This window comes from Arachis hypogaea, chromosome 10 (genome assembly GCF_003086295.3).
Source record: "Arachis hypogaea cultivar Tifrunner chromosome 10, arahy.Tifrunner.gnm2.J5K5, whole genome shotgun sequence".
Classification (NCBI taxonomy): domain Eukaryota; kingdom Viridiplantae; phylum Streptophyta; class Magnoliopsida; order Fabales; family Fabaceae; genus Arachis; species Arachis hypogaea.
In genome coordinates, this window is record NC_092045.1 from 5,782,410 (window position 1) to 5,797,207 (window position 14,798).

The 14,798-nt window shown below is 31.5% G+C and overlaps 2 protein-coding genes across 2 annotated transcripts; both read left to right on the forward strand.

The window, feature by feature from the left end:
• Positions 1 to 106: 106 nt before the first annotated feature.
• Positions 107 to 4,921, forward strand: LOC112714906 (fructose-1,6-bisphosphatase, cytosolic). The gene is made up of 13 exons (XM_072204497.1): positions 107 to 1,041; positions 1,122 to 1,169; positions 1,316 to 1,390; positions 1,479 to 1,540; positions 1,628 to 1,694; positions 1,778 to 1,891; positions 1,965 to 2,051; positions 2,318 to 2,388; positions 2,600 to 2,665; positions 2,737 to 2,823; positions 3,061 to 3,136; positions 3,346 to 4,299; positions 4,639 to 4,921. The coding sequence occupies exons 1-12, from the start codon at positions 883 to 885 to the stop codon at positions 3,460 to 3,462; spliced, it is 1,029 nt and encodes a 342-aa protein (XP_072060598.1). The 5' UTR covers positions 107 to 882; the 3' UTR covers positions 3,463 to 4,299; positions 4,639 to 4,921.
• Positions 4,922 to 8,986: 4,065 nt separating this feature from the next.
• On the forward strand, positions 8,987 to 11,534 carry LOC112714907 (WAT1-related protein At1g68170). The gene is made up of 4 exons (XM_025766605.3): positions 8,987 to 9,238; positions 9,463 to 9,525; positions 10,291 to 10,407; positions 10,500 to 11,534. Exons 1-4 carry the CDS (start codon positions 9,039 to 9,041, stop codon positions 11,395 to 11,397), a joined length of 1,278 nt encoding a protein of 425 aa, XP_025622390.1. The 5' UTR covers positions 8,987 to 9,038; the 3' UTR covers positions 11,398 to 11,534.
• Positions 11,535 to 14,798: the final 3,264 nt, after the last annotated feature.

A 14,798-nucleotide genomic window follows, 5' to 3' on the forward strand; every position in this document is an offset into this window, starting at 1 on the left:
TATATGAATGCCCCCATGAATTGAGGTAAGCCAGTTAGCGCAGATGTACAAGAACTGAAGTTAAAGAAATATGAAAATTAATGTTGCTTTTTGTTTCACATTGGATGGGCAATTTCATTTTAGTTTTGATTAGATTATTGTAATCCTCCGAAAATAGATTATTTGAGTAATTCAGGTTTGACAGCAGAAGGGATTATAAGACTAGCTAACAAGGGCTGTCTCTAATATGTGAATTTGCTTTCATTTCTTAACGGGGTTTCAATCTCGTGTGTATATTTATATATTTTTTAATACTGAATAAATAATTGTAAATAACTACTATAATGGAGACCAAAGAAGGAAAAAAACTACAATAGTTTTCTTTTCTGGTATAAATAGATTCTAATGATTTCTTTTCCAGCAATTCATTCCAATCCTGCTTGTTTGTTTGTTTGTTTCCTTTCTAATTTTTTTGTTTGTTTGTTTCCTTTCTAATTTTTCTTTTTTTTAACGCTAGTTCCCACAGATAGGGAGGGAATAAAAACCTGTTTTAAAAAAAGAAGAAACTTATATTTTCTGAAAAATAAGAAAGATTTAAAATAATAGTTCTTAAAAGATGATGTGTCAAATGTAAGATAAGGTGTGCATGTTTGAACAATTAATAGACTACATATTAATTGAGATAAGAGTAGAATAAAATCAATCAGAACTGATTTGAATTAGTTTTTATATTGAGTTTATTTTCCCCGTATTGACTGTTTCCATAAAAAAATTTGAGTATGAAATGAAAGAGTGGCAAAGAGGTCGGGATCCAAAGATTTCGCATTCTCCCCTGTTACTTGGGAAACACATATTACAAATATAAATTGGTTGTTTGTGGTGGTTACCATAACGGCGACCGGAATGGATCACGAAGGGGAAGCTAAGAGGACTGATTTGATGACTATCACTCGCTTTGTTCTGAATGAGCAGTCAAAGTATCCAGAATCACGCGGCGATTTCACCATCCTCCTCAATCACATTGTTCTTGGCTGCAAGTACGTTTGTTCTGCTGTTAACAAGGTACTCTCATCTTCCATCAACCTTTTCTTTATTCATTCTTTCTTTCTCATTTTCATAACTCTCTTTTCACTGCCTCGCAGGCTGGACTCGCCAAACTTCTAGGACTTGCTGGAGAAACCAACGTTCAGGTCTGTTCACTTTGTCAAATTGATCAATAAGTAGAAAAATATATTAAGAGTGTTTATAACTTTTTTTTTCCCCTTCATTCTCAAATTATAGTTGCATTATTCTGTTCCGTCATGTTCACTGTATTAATATTTCTAACATTGTTTAGGGTGAGGAGCAAAAGAAATTGGACGTGCTTTCTAATGAGGTGTTTGTTAACGCCTTAATCAGCAGCGGGCGCACTGTGAGTCTCTCTAGATCTGTAACTGTCAAATGCTCTAAGCCTAATCTACCTATTACATAGAAATTACTGCAATTTGTTTTCGTTTCAGTGCCTTCTTGTTTCTGAAGAGCTTGAAGAGGCTGTTTTTGTGAAGCCAAAACAGCGTGGAAAGTGAGTTCCAGAGCTTTAGAAATACCTAATACTCACTCTAAACTACATTGACTATTCCAAGTAACAATTTCCCTTTCCATTTTGCAGATACATTGTTGTATTTGATCCTTTGGATGGATCCTCAAATATTGAATGCGGTGTTTCTATTGGAACTGTATGAAATTGTCATCTCAAATATAATTGCTGCATTGGAAATAATCACTGAAATTACAATGATACCTGCCATTTTCCATATAGATCTTTGGCATTTACGCCGCGAAGGACAAAGATAAAGTTACACTTGATGATGTCTTGCAACCTGGGAACAGAATGTTAGCAGCTGGTTACTGCATGTATGGTAGCTCTTGCATGGTAAAACAAAACACCAATCTGATGAATTGTTTGTTTAATATAACATTGTATTGAGAAAACTCTCGAATCGCAGTTCGTGATTAGCACAGGACATGGTGTAAATGGTTTCACACTTGATCCTTCTCTTGGAGAGTTCATATTAACTCACCCAAACATCAAGGTTGGTACATGCATAGTGGTATTCAAATTGGTAGATTAAGAGTTATTGCATGTACACCTTCCAAATTTTTATTATCAACATTATGTCACTGGATTTTTTGTTATTTGATTTAATCCTAAACCATGCTACTTTTGTCCTTTATTCTTGCTCTGAAGCCTGAGCCGATACTGCTCATAAATCTTTTGTTGTGCAGCATGTGAATGCTAGAACTTAGAATATAAGATGGAACTTTCTGCTTTTTTTAACAACTATTTGTTACTTGACAGATACCGAAGAAAGGCAATATTTATTCAGTGAATGAAGGAAATGCCAAAAACTGGGAGAAACCAATCACTGAGTAAGTTTAAACATTTGTCCCAAAAGATATAGGTGCTAAGAAAAATATAACAAAAACATCCCCGAAATGGGATCTTTTCTTTAAAATCTGGTGATTTTATATCATGTGAGTGTCCCCATCTAGTGGGATAAGGATTTGTTGTTATTTGTTCTTTTATTCCTAAACTCATAAATGACAAAGTTCTTGTTTCTCAACCCTATATCTCTTCCAGGTATGTGGATAATTGCAAGTTTCCTCAAGATGGTTCTTCACCAAAGTCCCTTAGATACGTTGGAAGGTATTTGATGTTATCCATCTTTCAAATATCTTAAATTATTGTGTGCTAACAGAAATAAGTATATAATGCAGTATGGTTGCAGATATCCATAGAACATTGCTTTATGGTGGTATTTTCATGTACCCTGCTGATAAGAAAAGTCCAGATGGAAAGCTAAGGTGTGATGTGCTTTGTGTTCTAGACTCTCTTAACTTTTAACCATATAATATGATTTAAGCATCATGCTTTGTATTTTCAACTCTTAGTTATAACTTCTAACCGTATAACATGATTTAGCATCTAGGACTAGGATTTCCAACTCTGTATTTCAATTTCACACCATTGGCATCGCTCATTTTATATCCTAAATAGATATATACTTGTGGCTTAGTTATGGAAACTTCTTGTGAAATTAGGCTTCTCTACGAAGTGTTTCCAATGTCATATTTGTTGGAGCAAGCTGGAGGTCAAGCTTTTACAGGAAAAGGAAGGGTATATATTCTTCTTTGATTTGCTACATTTGTTAGCTTATATTAATATATACAAATTACATAATTTCATTGCATGCACCTCTGCTTCTTGAATTTGACATAAGCTAAGGATAAGATTTTAATTGAATGTTATATTATATATCAAATCTGGTATCACATCATAGGAAGTTTAGTGAATTAAAATGAGTTCTCTTCTGTCACATATTGTAGGCACTTGACTTGGTTCCAAAGAAAATACATGAACGATCACCTGTAATCCTTGGAAGTTACGAAGACGTGGAGCACGTGAAAGCTTTTTATGCTGCATCCAAAGCAAATGGTGCATGAATATTGAATATCAATTGGTCCTTGCATTATTAGCAGTTAAGTGGGTGGCACATCTTTCTTTCAATTGTTTCCTTCTTGTCAGGAATTTGTTTTAGTGAGTTCCTTAATTCATAAGATCCATAGTATTAGGCAGCACAAGGTGTTTAATCACACAATCTCGTGTTTCTAGTTCTAGTACTAATAAGTGTAACAGGGTCTTTATGTATATTTGGCAATTCACACGAAATTCTTGTAGTACCTCCTTAAAAATTACCATGTACATGATAGAAGCACCACTTCAAAAATAAAACTAAAAGAAGTAAAAAGCATACACATGCATGCACGTATATTGATTCAAACTATATAATAAAAAGGAAATTAATGTACCTAATTTTTTTTCAAATTTATTGTAATGAAAGCAAATTAATTAAGGAGGGGATATGATGATTGACCATAGCCCAGCCTGTGATTGCCAATCACACAGCCTGTGTTTGACCATACAGATTATATAGCATTTGCTAATTATGGTTAAGGTATATAATTAATCTAAGTTATTAGGCTCATTATAAAAACCATGTTAGGATGAAGTAGAAACTACTCCTTCATTTGCATCCATCTCTCACGTTACTCCAAAGGGGGAACACATCAAGAAGGAAACCAAAAGCTCCTTGATTCGTTCTCCCACAATTTTCCTCATTGAACATGGGCAACTGCGCTAGCGCTCCCAAGACCAACGAGGGTAATGATGCCCCATTGCCAGTGCCAGTGCCAGTGCCCGAGCCTGTCATCGACCAGGAGCAGGCCGCCACTGCTGTCTCCGCCTCCGGTGACAACGCTCTAGGCACCATATCCATTGAGGTATATACTAATATATAATTGTTGCATTCGGATCATACATTTTATCAAGTTTTTAATAGCAAAATAATCCGAAATTTTGTGTCAATTGCCATAGTGGTTATTGTAGAAATTTTTTGAATGAATAAAATGGGAAGAATGAAAATTTTTATTAAATTTATAGAAAAAAAATATATTACACATAAAAGAAACAATATTTACTCTTTATTAAAAGGTACAATATACTGTAATATTACTTTTATTTTATTCATAGTCATTGCTTGCCCCTTGTATATATAGTTTCGTATACTGCTTTAAAAGTTGTTCTACTTCATTGTCATGTACGTATATTATGATGGGCAGAAGGAAGAAAAGGAGGCAAAGTTGGAAGAAGCCAAGAAAAGCGAGGAGGTGGTGGCAGCTGATGAGGAGAAGAAAGAGGAGGAAAAGCCTAAAGCCACCGTAGAAGAGGCACCAAAACTTGAAGCTTAAAAGTTGAAGAAACTCCTCCATCACAAATATAATGCATACATGCAACGCTGTCGTCATTCGAATCAAATGTTTAATTTTAATCATTTTTCCATTATTTTGTGCTTAAAGATATAATTCATTAACATTAATTTCTTTAATGGAAAATTGATTCTTACTTGGGTTGACTACTCTCTCTCTTAATCAGCATTAATTTACCTTTGTTATTTATTAAATGTATAATAAAATAATAAATAATGCGTATGATAAAAACTTTAAACTAAACGATTTTGAGGTTGATTCGGCCGCAAGTTTGTGAAAAATAAATAAATAAATAAATTAAGAGAGATTAAGTGTATGTAAAATTTTTATAAATATACTTATATTATTAAGCAATATAAGACCTAAAGATGTGAGATAATCAGATAATGATAGAGAATAAATATTGAAATCTTCATTAATATATAACAGAATGAATATTTTTTTTTTAAAAGTGAACAAAATTTAAGTAAAATGTGTTGTCAAATGTTCTGGTAGAATATCCAAAAATTAACAACTTTATTAATTTTCTTGTTTTAGTTGTTAAAAGTAAAGAAAAATAGAACGAACTAGTATAGCAAGTGAAGTTTGAAGATGGTCTCACAAAGTTTTAAAAAACTTGATAAAAGAAGTGAGAAAGGTCTTTTTATAGTCTCATATTCTCACAACTCAGTGACCAGTCATTATGGAGGGAGAAAACATTACTCTATATTGACAAGGACATGTTTATCCTACTTGTCTCTTCTTCCAATGCAAATCTAGTCACTAAATAAATTAATTGTCAAGGGGTGTTTTTAAGTATTATTTCCTTGTTTCAAGTTTTCTTCAGCTAAAACAGTGAAAGAAGATAAGCTAATCTCCATAAATCCAGACAGAAATTCTGACACTGCTTTAGGTGTTTTTTTTCGATAGGTGTTTAAAAAAAGAAAAAATAATTGTCATGTGATATTAGTGAAAAGATATTTAATTTTATTTATTTTTAATTAAATAATTTTTTTACATTTTAAATAAAACTAATTCACTTTTATTAATTTAGTTTTCATTAAAGAATAAATTCAACTCCTTAGGATATCATTTTAAGGTTCATGACTTTCATCCTTTTATTCCAACACTCATATGAAGAATTTTATTCTTTTTTAGCTATATTTTAGGCTATTTCATAATTATTATTGCTATTTACACACAATAAAATACACTTGTGATATACAATCAGAAATCAATTTTTAAAAAATCAAAAAATATATTTTTTGCAAATCAGTCGAGAACCGTTATATATTTTTTAGTTATATATATTTTAGTGGAAACTCATATGAAGTTGATAGTCGAAAATCGTGAGATGAAAATTTAATCAAATCAGTCAAACTATTTAACGGCTATCGCTTATCAACTTCACGTGAAGTCTACTACATTTGAGTTTCCACCAAAATATATATAACTAATGATACAAAAATATGTACACCAAAAATTTTTCAATCTTCATGCATGCATATGTATACAATAATATAATGGATGACGTTTTATATATTAGCTCATCACCAGTATGTGGAATGAGTATACATATATATCAAAATTAGTTATTAAAATTAATTATCAGTATAAAATATATGTTAAAATATAAATACATATTAAAAATAAATTAAATTACACATGTATTTATATACAAATATATTGGTAACTGATTTTAATAGCTAATTTTAGTGTATAAATAATATTTTTGATGTGAAATAATATTATAATAAAAAAGCGACAATAAGAAAACTTATAAAAAAGAAGGAAAGGAAAGGCAAGTTGAAAATGAAAAAATTGAAGAGCGCACGAAGATGATCAGTTAAACTTAAACTTCAATGAGTCAGCACTTTGATATCCTGATTAATGATTTTGATACGTTAATTTAACTTTCCAGTTTTCCAATTTCGGAACCGTTTTTGGTTTCTTTTTATCTTTCAATGGTGCACGCAAAATTGAGGCTGCTGCCTCTAAATTCTAAAATATTTTGTAAAAAAGGATGATTCTAATTGGAATAATAATAAGTCCCTATACTTTTTAATACGTGCTTTCTCCATTATATATTGCCTTTACCATATAACTCTTCCATTAATAAACCTTTCAGTCTCTCTCAATTGATTCCACCAGTTTATTCCATTTCTGTGTCCTACATAATACACATGCTTTTAAACAATTTGTTTTTAATAAAACTTTTTCTCCCCCAATTTTCATACTTTATTATATTTCATCTTCTATTTGTTCAAATAGTAGTTTATTTGATATAATTTTATCTAAAATTAACTGTACCTAAGTTTTTATCATAAGAATTAGCTTCCAATTATATACTATAATAATGCAATTTTTATAGAAATTATTTAAATAAAGACGTCTAAAATTTTTTTTAAAGATATTTTTAATAATTAAAATCTAACATATATAATTAATTAAACTATGTTATTTTTATCAAAATTAGACCAAACAAATTAATTTAACAAAAAATAGTAAATCAAATTTTAAACTGATCTAAATTAATATTATTTTTTATAAAAAATAATTACAATAATATTTCTATTATAAAAAATGTCTAAAATACTCTTTTATATATATATATATATATATATATATATATATATATATATTGAGAATTATAAATTCTAGTCATTTTTTTCTTTATAGTCATAGGATTAAGTTTTAGAGTTTTTAAAATTAATATATATAATAGAGATATTTTAATTATTTTTTATAATAGAAATATTATAATCATTTTTTATAAAAAAATATTAATTTAAATTAATTTCAAATTTAATTTATTTATTTTTTAATAATTTTAATAAAAATAACATAATTTAATTGATTAAATATATTAAATTTTAATTATTAAAAATATTTTAAAAAAAATATTTTTAACATTTTTATCGGAATAATTTTTAATTTTTATTATTGCAATTATAACTTACAATTGCTTATATCATAATAACCTCAACATCATCGCTCATTATTCTAATTGGAAGCACGTTAAGAGCTGCAAATAATGACTATTTTAATTTTAAAATTTATATATTTAAATTCTAATAAATTTTTTAATTTTTAAGAATAAATCGATGATGAATTCTGAAAACTCCACTAACCGCTATGTTCCTTCGGACTTCGTGGATATTAGCCCTTTTCATCCGTTGTGTGCTATGTTCCTTCGTGGATATTAACCAAATCTAATGTAAGTGTTTAGCATCCAAAATGGCATTTGATTCTTGTTAATTAAGGTAGCTAAATTAAGTGGTAAAAGACTTCTAACTACATTAATAATATTGTGATTATTGTCTCAAAAATAAAATGATATGTTAAGAAACCATTAGAAAATCCAAATTTTAATTCTTTCTAGCTAATTCCATGGGATTTTTTACCGGTTATAAGGCTCTTTCATATTAGGTTTTAAGTATTCCTATTTCTTTACGTGTTCTTTACGTACGGATATAAAAAAGAATAATAAAAAATATAAAAATAATATTTATATACTAAAATCAGCAATTAATATATATGTATAAATATATATATGATTTAATTTATTTTTAATATATATTTATATTTTAGTATATATTTTATATTGATAATTAATTTTAGTAATTAATTTTAATATACACTTAGTATAACTCTAAAAAATATATCATCATCTATCGGCGATGAAAATATTTTTACCAAAAAAATCGGCGAAAATATATATGGACAAAAAATATGTAACACAAGTATATATAATCTCATTATTGTTTAGCATGTATGTAACAGTTAAACTAAAGAAGCCGGCGGAAATATAACTCTAATTAATTTTATGTAAAGTTGATAATTAAAAATGATAATTTAGTTAATTTTATTTAAAAATTATTAAATAAAATTAACTGTATTTAAATTTTTATTTATAAAATATAAAATATTAAATTAAAAAATAAAAAATAGATAAATTTATTGTTGTGTCTTTTATTTTATATATGTCTGTATATTTTTATCTGGAATGAGAAACTAAATATTAAAAAATTATGAGCGAGTTTGATAAATGAAGTGAATGCAAGTGATTGATGATGGATGCATGCAGGCAGGCAGGCAGGGAGGGAGGGAGGTGGAGATATTGACCCATGAAGACCCGATGCACACATGTCGTTTGTGGTACATGATGACGTGGCAATGAGAGAAGCAGTGGCTCTGCCCCATAAATAGCCATCCCACTCTCTGCTCTCATTCCACTCATCATTCCTCAGCCCTCAGCTTTCTTTGAATTCCACATGACCACCAAGCCCAAGGGCAATGCCTTGCAGGGCTTGAAGCCCGTGATTCTTATGGTCATAGTTCAGATTGCATTCGCCGGTGTCAACATCCTCTACAAGCTCGCCGTTAATGATGGCATGAGCCTCAGAGTCACTGTCGCCTACCGCTTCATTTTCGCTACTGCTTTCATTGCTCCCTTTGCTCTCTTTTTCGAAAGGTATTCCTTCTTCTTCTTCTTCTTCTTCTTCTTCATTCATATATCTAATCATTCATTCCCACTTATTAATATATATTGATGCATGCATCAGTTGAAATATTAAAGGATTAATAATGTTATATGTGTCTTTTCGTTACTATTTGAAAAAACTGAGTAAGCAAGAGGCATTACATCAAATAGTAGTGTGCATTATAGTTGAATGAGAATGATGTTTGTGGGTGCAGGAAGAAGAGGGTGAAACTGACATGGATGGTACTATTTCAATCATTTCTATGCGGCTTATTTGGGTATGCATCAATTCATTCCTATTCGTTAGCTACCTAGCTTGTGATATTATTATATTATTTGAATATCAATGTTGCTTGCTTTCTTGATGCTCTTCTTTCGGTTAAGATGAAAAGTAGTATTGCGTTGATGGCCACATAGTCTCCGAAACTATGCATGCGTAACAGTTTCAAGAGCATTAAGTAGTTATGTGTCTCCCATGACGCGCCATCTTTTCAGCACCTTCCATCTCTTTTTGACGCGATCTTTTCACCAAATTTAATTCTCTTTCTTTAATGTCCTATATTATGTCTATTTTGATTTCTTAGTAAAGATGCAATGTTTTATACTAAAATAAAACTAAATATAACTTAATGTTATTAAAAGAACAGATATTTATTATTTAGACAAACAAATATGCAAAACTATTTAAAAGTCATACATGCATGTTATTCTTTTTATAATATAAGGTTTTTTATTAAAATATATATAATACAGCAATAATTAAGGTACTTATTATAACTATAAGTCACTCGTTAATGTCTTATGCCGAAATAAGATACTTTATTATAAAAGTTATAAAAGTCATAAATTTTCATATCATCCCGTGATCGTTGTGCCTTAAAGAAATTAAATAACAAAGTTATAAGAGTTAAAGAACAATAATGTTATTTTGTCTTTTTTTTAATGGTTATTATTATTATTATTATGTATATAACTTGTCTTGTATAACAGCAAAGTTAAAATACATTGTTTGGACATTTGTGTTGAATCTTGAATGTATACAGAGGAGCCTTAGCTCAGAATTTCTACCTGGAGGCTCTGGCTTTAACTTCTGCAACGTTTGCATCCGCCATGGCCAACCTCATACCTGCTATTACCTTTGTGATGGCCGTTTGCATAGGGTAATTAAGAACTAATAAGAATCATGCAAGTTAATTATTAAACACGAATTCGTTTTTAGTTCTAAATAAATAATCAATTATTTTTCGGTCAGTTTGGAAAGATTGAATTTGGGATCAGCAGCAGGGAAGGCGAAAATAATCGGAACAATGGCCGGAATTGCAGGAGCAATGGTTCTGACTTTCGTGAAAGGCCCGGAAATCCAGATTGCATCGCATGTTAACCTTATGAATCACAGAAACAATAGTTCTATGGCGGCTCATGGCGGCGGTGGTAGAACGGTGTTGGGATCTGTGTGCGCGTTGGCGAGCGGGATCTCTTACGCGCTGTGGCTCATCATACAGACAAAGATGAGTGAGAGGTATCCAAGCTATTACTCCAGCACTGCGCTCATGTCTCTCTGGGCGGCGATCTTGTCCACGGCGTTCGCTCTTTCCGTCGAGAACGATTGGAGTCAGTGGAGGCTTGGTTGGAACATTAGGCTTCTGACGGTTGCTTATTCCGGCATGGTTGTTTCTGGAATGATGGTGGCTGTGATCTCCTGGTGCGTCCGCATGAGAGGGCCCTTGTTCGCCTCTGTTTTCAGCCCTCTCTTGCTCGTCATTGTCGCCGTGGCTAGCTCCACCGTCTTGAACGAGAAGCTGTACCTTGGAAGCTTCATCGGAGCGGTGTTGATTGTGTGTGGGTTATACGCTGTTCTTTGGGGGAAAAGCAAAGAGAGGAAGAAGATGAAGAATATGAGTCAATTACCACAATGCCCTCATGACGATGATGATGACACTCTACAAGTAATTGTGACCAGGACTAATTCTAAAGTAGGAGAAGATCGTAAAAGCAACAACAATGGACATGTGGATGATAACCAAGGTTCAATAGATCATGGTAATAATAATAAGGGAATAACAAGAGATCAAGAACAAGAAGAAAAACAAGATGATGAAGAGGGAATTTCTCCCAATGCAGAAGACATCATCCCTAGTGTAGTAATATAAATTAGATAATCAACATCTAGATAGCTTGCCATGCTTTTTAATTTAGAGTGATGTTATATGTACAAGTTTTTTTTAGCAATTAAATTCGAACAAAATTAGCCTAACTACAATAAAAACTATATACCCTCAAGATGAAACATAGACTATATGTATAATTTTTTTTTACACTTTATATAGCACACAATTTTTTGTTGGGAAGCACACAAATTTCAAAATATAGCACATAAATTTATAAATTATAGCACATAAAAATGGGAACATAACACAAACTTATTAACATAGCATACAAATTTTTTAAGCACAAGACACAAATTGTGCTACACTAAAATCTATGTGACTACATCACATGTATAAATCAAAGTGAAATAACACATACCTTTTTATTTTTACAGCACACAAGTAATCGAAACTAATAATTTGATAGTTATAATTTGACAAATATCATTAAACAAATTCTGATTTATCATAATACACAAATATTTAAGTATAGTACACATTTTTATTCAACATAATTTTTCAAACAACTCAATTAAAAAAAAACTAAGATTATCATAAATAACCATAATCAATATATATAATAGCACACAAATATTGAGTATAAAAAAATAACACAAGTAATCGAAGCTAATAACCCAATAATTCACTAATTTGTCAGAAATTTTTAAACAAATTTTGGTTTATTATAGTACACAAATATTTAAACATAGCACATATTTTTATTCAACATAACACATAAATTCACACATATAGCACATAAATATTGAGCATAAAAAATAATATAAAAGGCATTTATACTATTTCAATTTCACTTATTAAAAAAGATATATCCAATTCACAAAGAAGAACGACAACGACAATGATAACAGTGGTAGCAACAGTAACGACAAATTTATTGTACCGACGATGACGATATTGAAAGAAGAGGAGGAGCGTGACTAAGTTTAAATTTTAATAAATTGATTGATGAAAATACTTGAAGAGAAGGGGGTTGAATCTTAGTCCCTTTATGCTGAGTAATACTTTTTTCCTTTTAAGAGTGTTTTAGGACATATTTCTGCCTTTTGTCTCGTCACTAGTCAAGAAACATTTTCTTTTTGTTTCATAACTGGTAAGGAGATAATTTGCAATTTTGTCTCCTTCGCAACAGAAACAGTAATGAAGTATAAGAGAAAGAGAGAATCACACTAAGAAGTATCCTGGTTCAGCTACTAACTGCAATGCAGCCTATGTCCAGTCTCCATCACAACAGTGACGGAATTTCATTATAATCAATTGATTACAGACTCCAAATTTTTCCTAGGAACTACCCTTTGTTGAGTTAAGAAATTAACTAAATTAATTAGTGATGACAAACATTATTTTATTAAGCAAAGTAAATAATTAGTGTTGATTATTGATGATGATATGTTGCAGGCCAAAAATAAATATAATAGAGCAGCCCAATTGGATGAAAATAAAAACAAGGTTGGAAGGCTACTAATCAACAACAGCCCAACTCAAAGCAAGCTGAATCTATTCTAATGGGTCACAAAAAAATAGAAGCCAAAAGGTGATGAATAGAAAGCAAACGGGTTGCATGAATGAAGAAAGCCAACCCAAGCCCGGGTTGCTCACCCAAGTTGATCCCACCAAGCTTCTCATACAAGATTGAAGTCTTCACTCTCTCTTATTGCTTTGGTCAGCAACAAAATACAAGAAAGAGAGCTTCGTCGTTCCTACTCATTTCAACAAAAAAAAAAGAAAGAGAAAGCTTATTCAGAAAGCAAATGTCTAATTACCCACATCAAACTAAGTCAGAAATTAAAAGGTGATTTATTTCTATTTGCATGCAACTTACTTTCTTCACTTCATCTCAAATCTTCTGCTTTACCATTTTTGGATAAATGAAAAAAGTGTTCTCTGTTCTACACTGCTGTGCATCCACGATCACAAGTGTATCTTGGGGACAAAGTTGGTTTTCAATGGCTAAGATAGGGGTTAGCTACAAAGAGAAAGAAGAAGAAATCAGAAGCTAAGGCAAAATCAGATCTTAGACAAATTAGAAAGATCTTTCCATTATTGGTACCCCAAAGTAACTTGCTGAAACTTCTTTTCCCCTCATACCCATTTCTGGTTAAATGAAGAAAGAAGCCTTTGATCACTGTTGCCATAAATCAAGGGTTCACAAAGTTTCTTGGAGCCAAAGCACATCATCAATGGTTTAGATTCAAGTTTACCTTTGAAACTTGTATCTTTGCTGATCTAAGGCTTTCGGTCAAGCAAAAAAGGGTCTGTTCCAGCATTCCATTTTTGGAGGTAAATGGAAGAAAGTGAAAGGTGAGTTGGTGAAGCACACAGCTCAAGAAGTTGACCTTGAGAGAAGATCCCAGCAACATGCAAGGAGAATAAAAGAAGACTTCCTGCTCATTCAGAACTAAGGAGAGAAAACCAGAGAGTGAGAACAGTGTTCTGTTGAGAAGTTCCTCTACTTGGATAATGCTTTCTTTCAAAGAAGCATTCAGCCAATACTGAAGAGCTGCATTTGAGGTTTGCGAATCTGGTTTTGCACATAGCTAAGAGGCTGTTGATGAAGTCAATCTCCTCCATGCTTTACTGATTGTAATGTACTTTTCTATGTTTATCTTTCTGTAATTTCTTGTGAGAAAAGGCATTGTGAGAAAGCTCAAGTAAAAGCCATGAGTGGAAAAAGGCTGAGTGATACACTTGAGAGAAAAGCCTAGAGTTATTTTCTGATTTCTTTAGGTTGGTTAAGTGTCTTGTATCTTGTACCTGTTTGGTATCCCTTTCTTAGTTGGGTTAGCACTAAGAGTGAATAGTTAGGAGTTAGCATAGCCAATGTCAAGTTAGGTTAGAACTTGAGTGTGAAATTGGTGTATGTAATACTGTTAACTATAGTGAAATTCTTCCATAATTGTGGAGGAGACTGGATGTAGGTTGCATAGTACAAGGCAACCGAACCAGGATACATGCTGGTGTTCGCTTTTCACTTCTCTGCTGAGTTCTGTTTTCTGATATTCATGAGACAAAAATAAATTGTCTCATAAATTTTTGCTGCTGAGTTCAAACAGAATCAGAATTGTAATTTTGTTTAAAAGGGTCATAACAGCAACTTAAAAAGGAAGGCATAGATTCAATCCCCCCTTCTCTAAGACTACCACAACCTTCACCCTTCCTATCCAGAACAAGTCCAGAATCTATCCCCAATTCTGAACTTGATTTGGTCACCTACCAAGTTTTCAACTACTAAGTGCTAACCCAACTTGTAAGGGGATTCCCACAGAATCATGATACACAACACAGATATACAAAGGACCTCCATGACACCTATGGTTTTTTCTTTAATTTTATACCCTTTGCCTTTTACCTCTCACTGGCTTTTTCTTACAAATCTCATACTATTT

What these genes read in the sequence shown, in the direction of transcription:
- LOC112714906 (XM_072204497.1), top strand. Translation starts at nt 883, where the DNA reads ATGGATCACGAAGGGGAAGCTAAGAGGACTGATTTGATGACTATCACT. An exon ending in AAGCCAAAACAGCGTGGAAA is followed by an intron (nt 1,541 to 1,627) that starts GTGAGTTCCAGA and finishes TCCATTTTGCAG; the next exon opens with ATACATTGTTGTATTTGATC. An exon ending in GCGGTGTTTCTATTGGAACT is followed by an intron (nt 1,695 to 1,777) that starts GTATGAAATTGT and finishes TTTTCCATATAG; the next exon opens with ATCTTTGGCATTTACGCCGC.
- LOC112714907 (XM_025766605.3), top strand. Translation starts at nt 9,039, where the DNA reads ATGACCACCAAGCCCAAGGGCAATGCCTTGCAGGGCTTGAAGCCCGTG. An exon ending in TTTGCTCTCTTTTTCGAAAG is followed by an intron (nt 9,239 to 9,462) that starts GTATTCCTTCTT and finishes TTGTGGGTGCAG; the next exon opens with GAAGAAGAGGGTGAAACTGA. An exon ending in TTTCTATGCGGCTTATTTGG is followed by an intron (nt 9,526 to 10,290) that starts GTATGCATCAAT and finishes GAATGTATACAG; the next exon opens with AGGAGCCTTAGCTCAGAATT.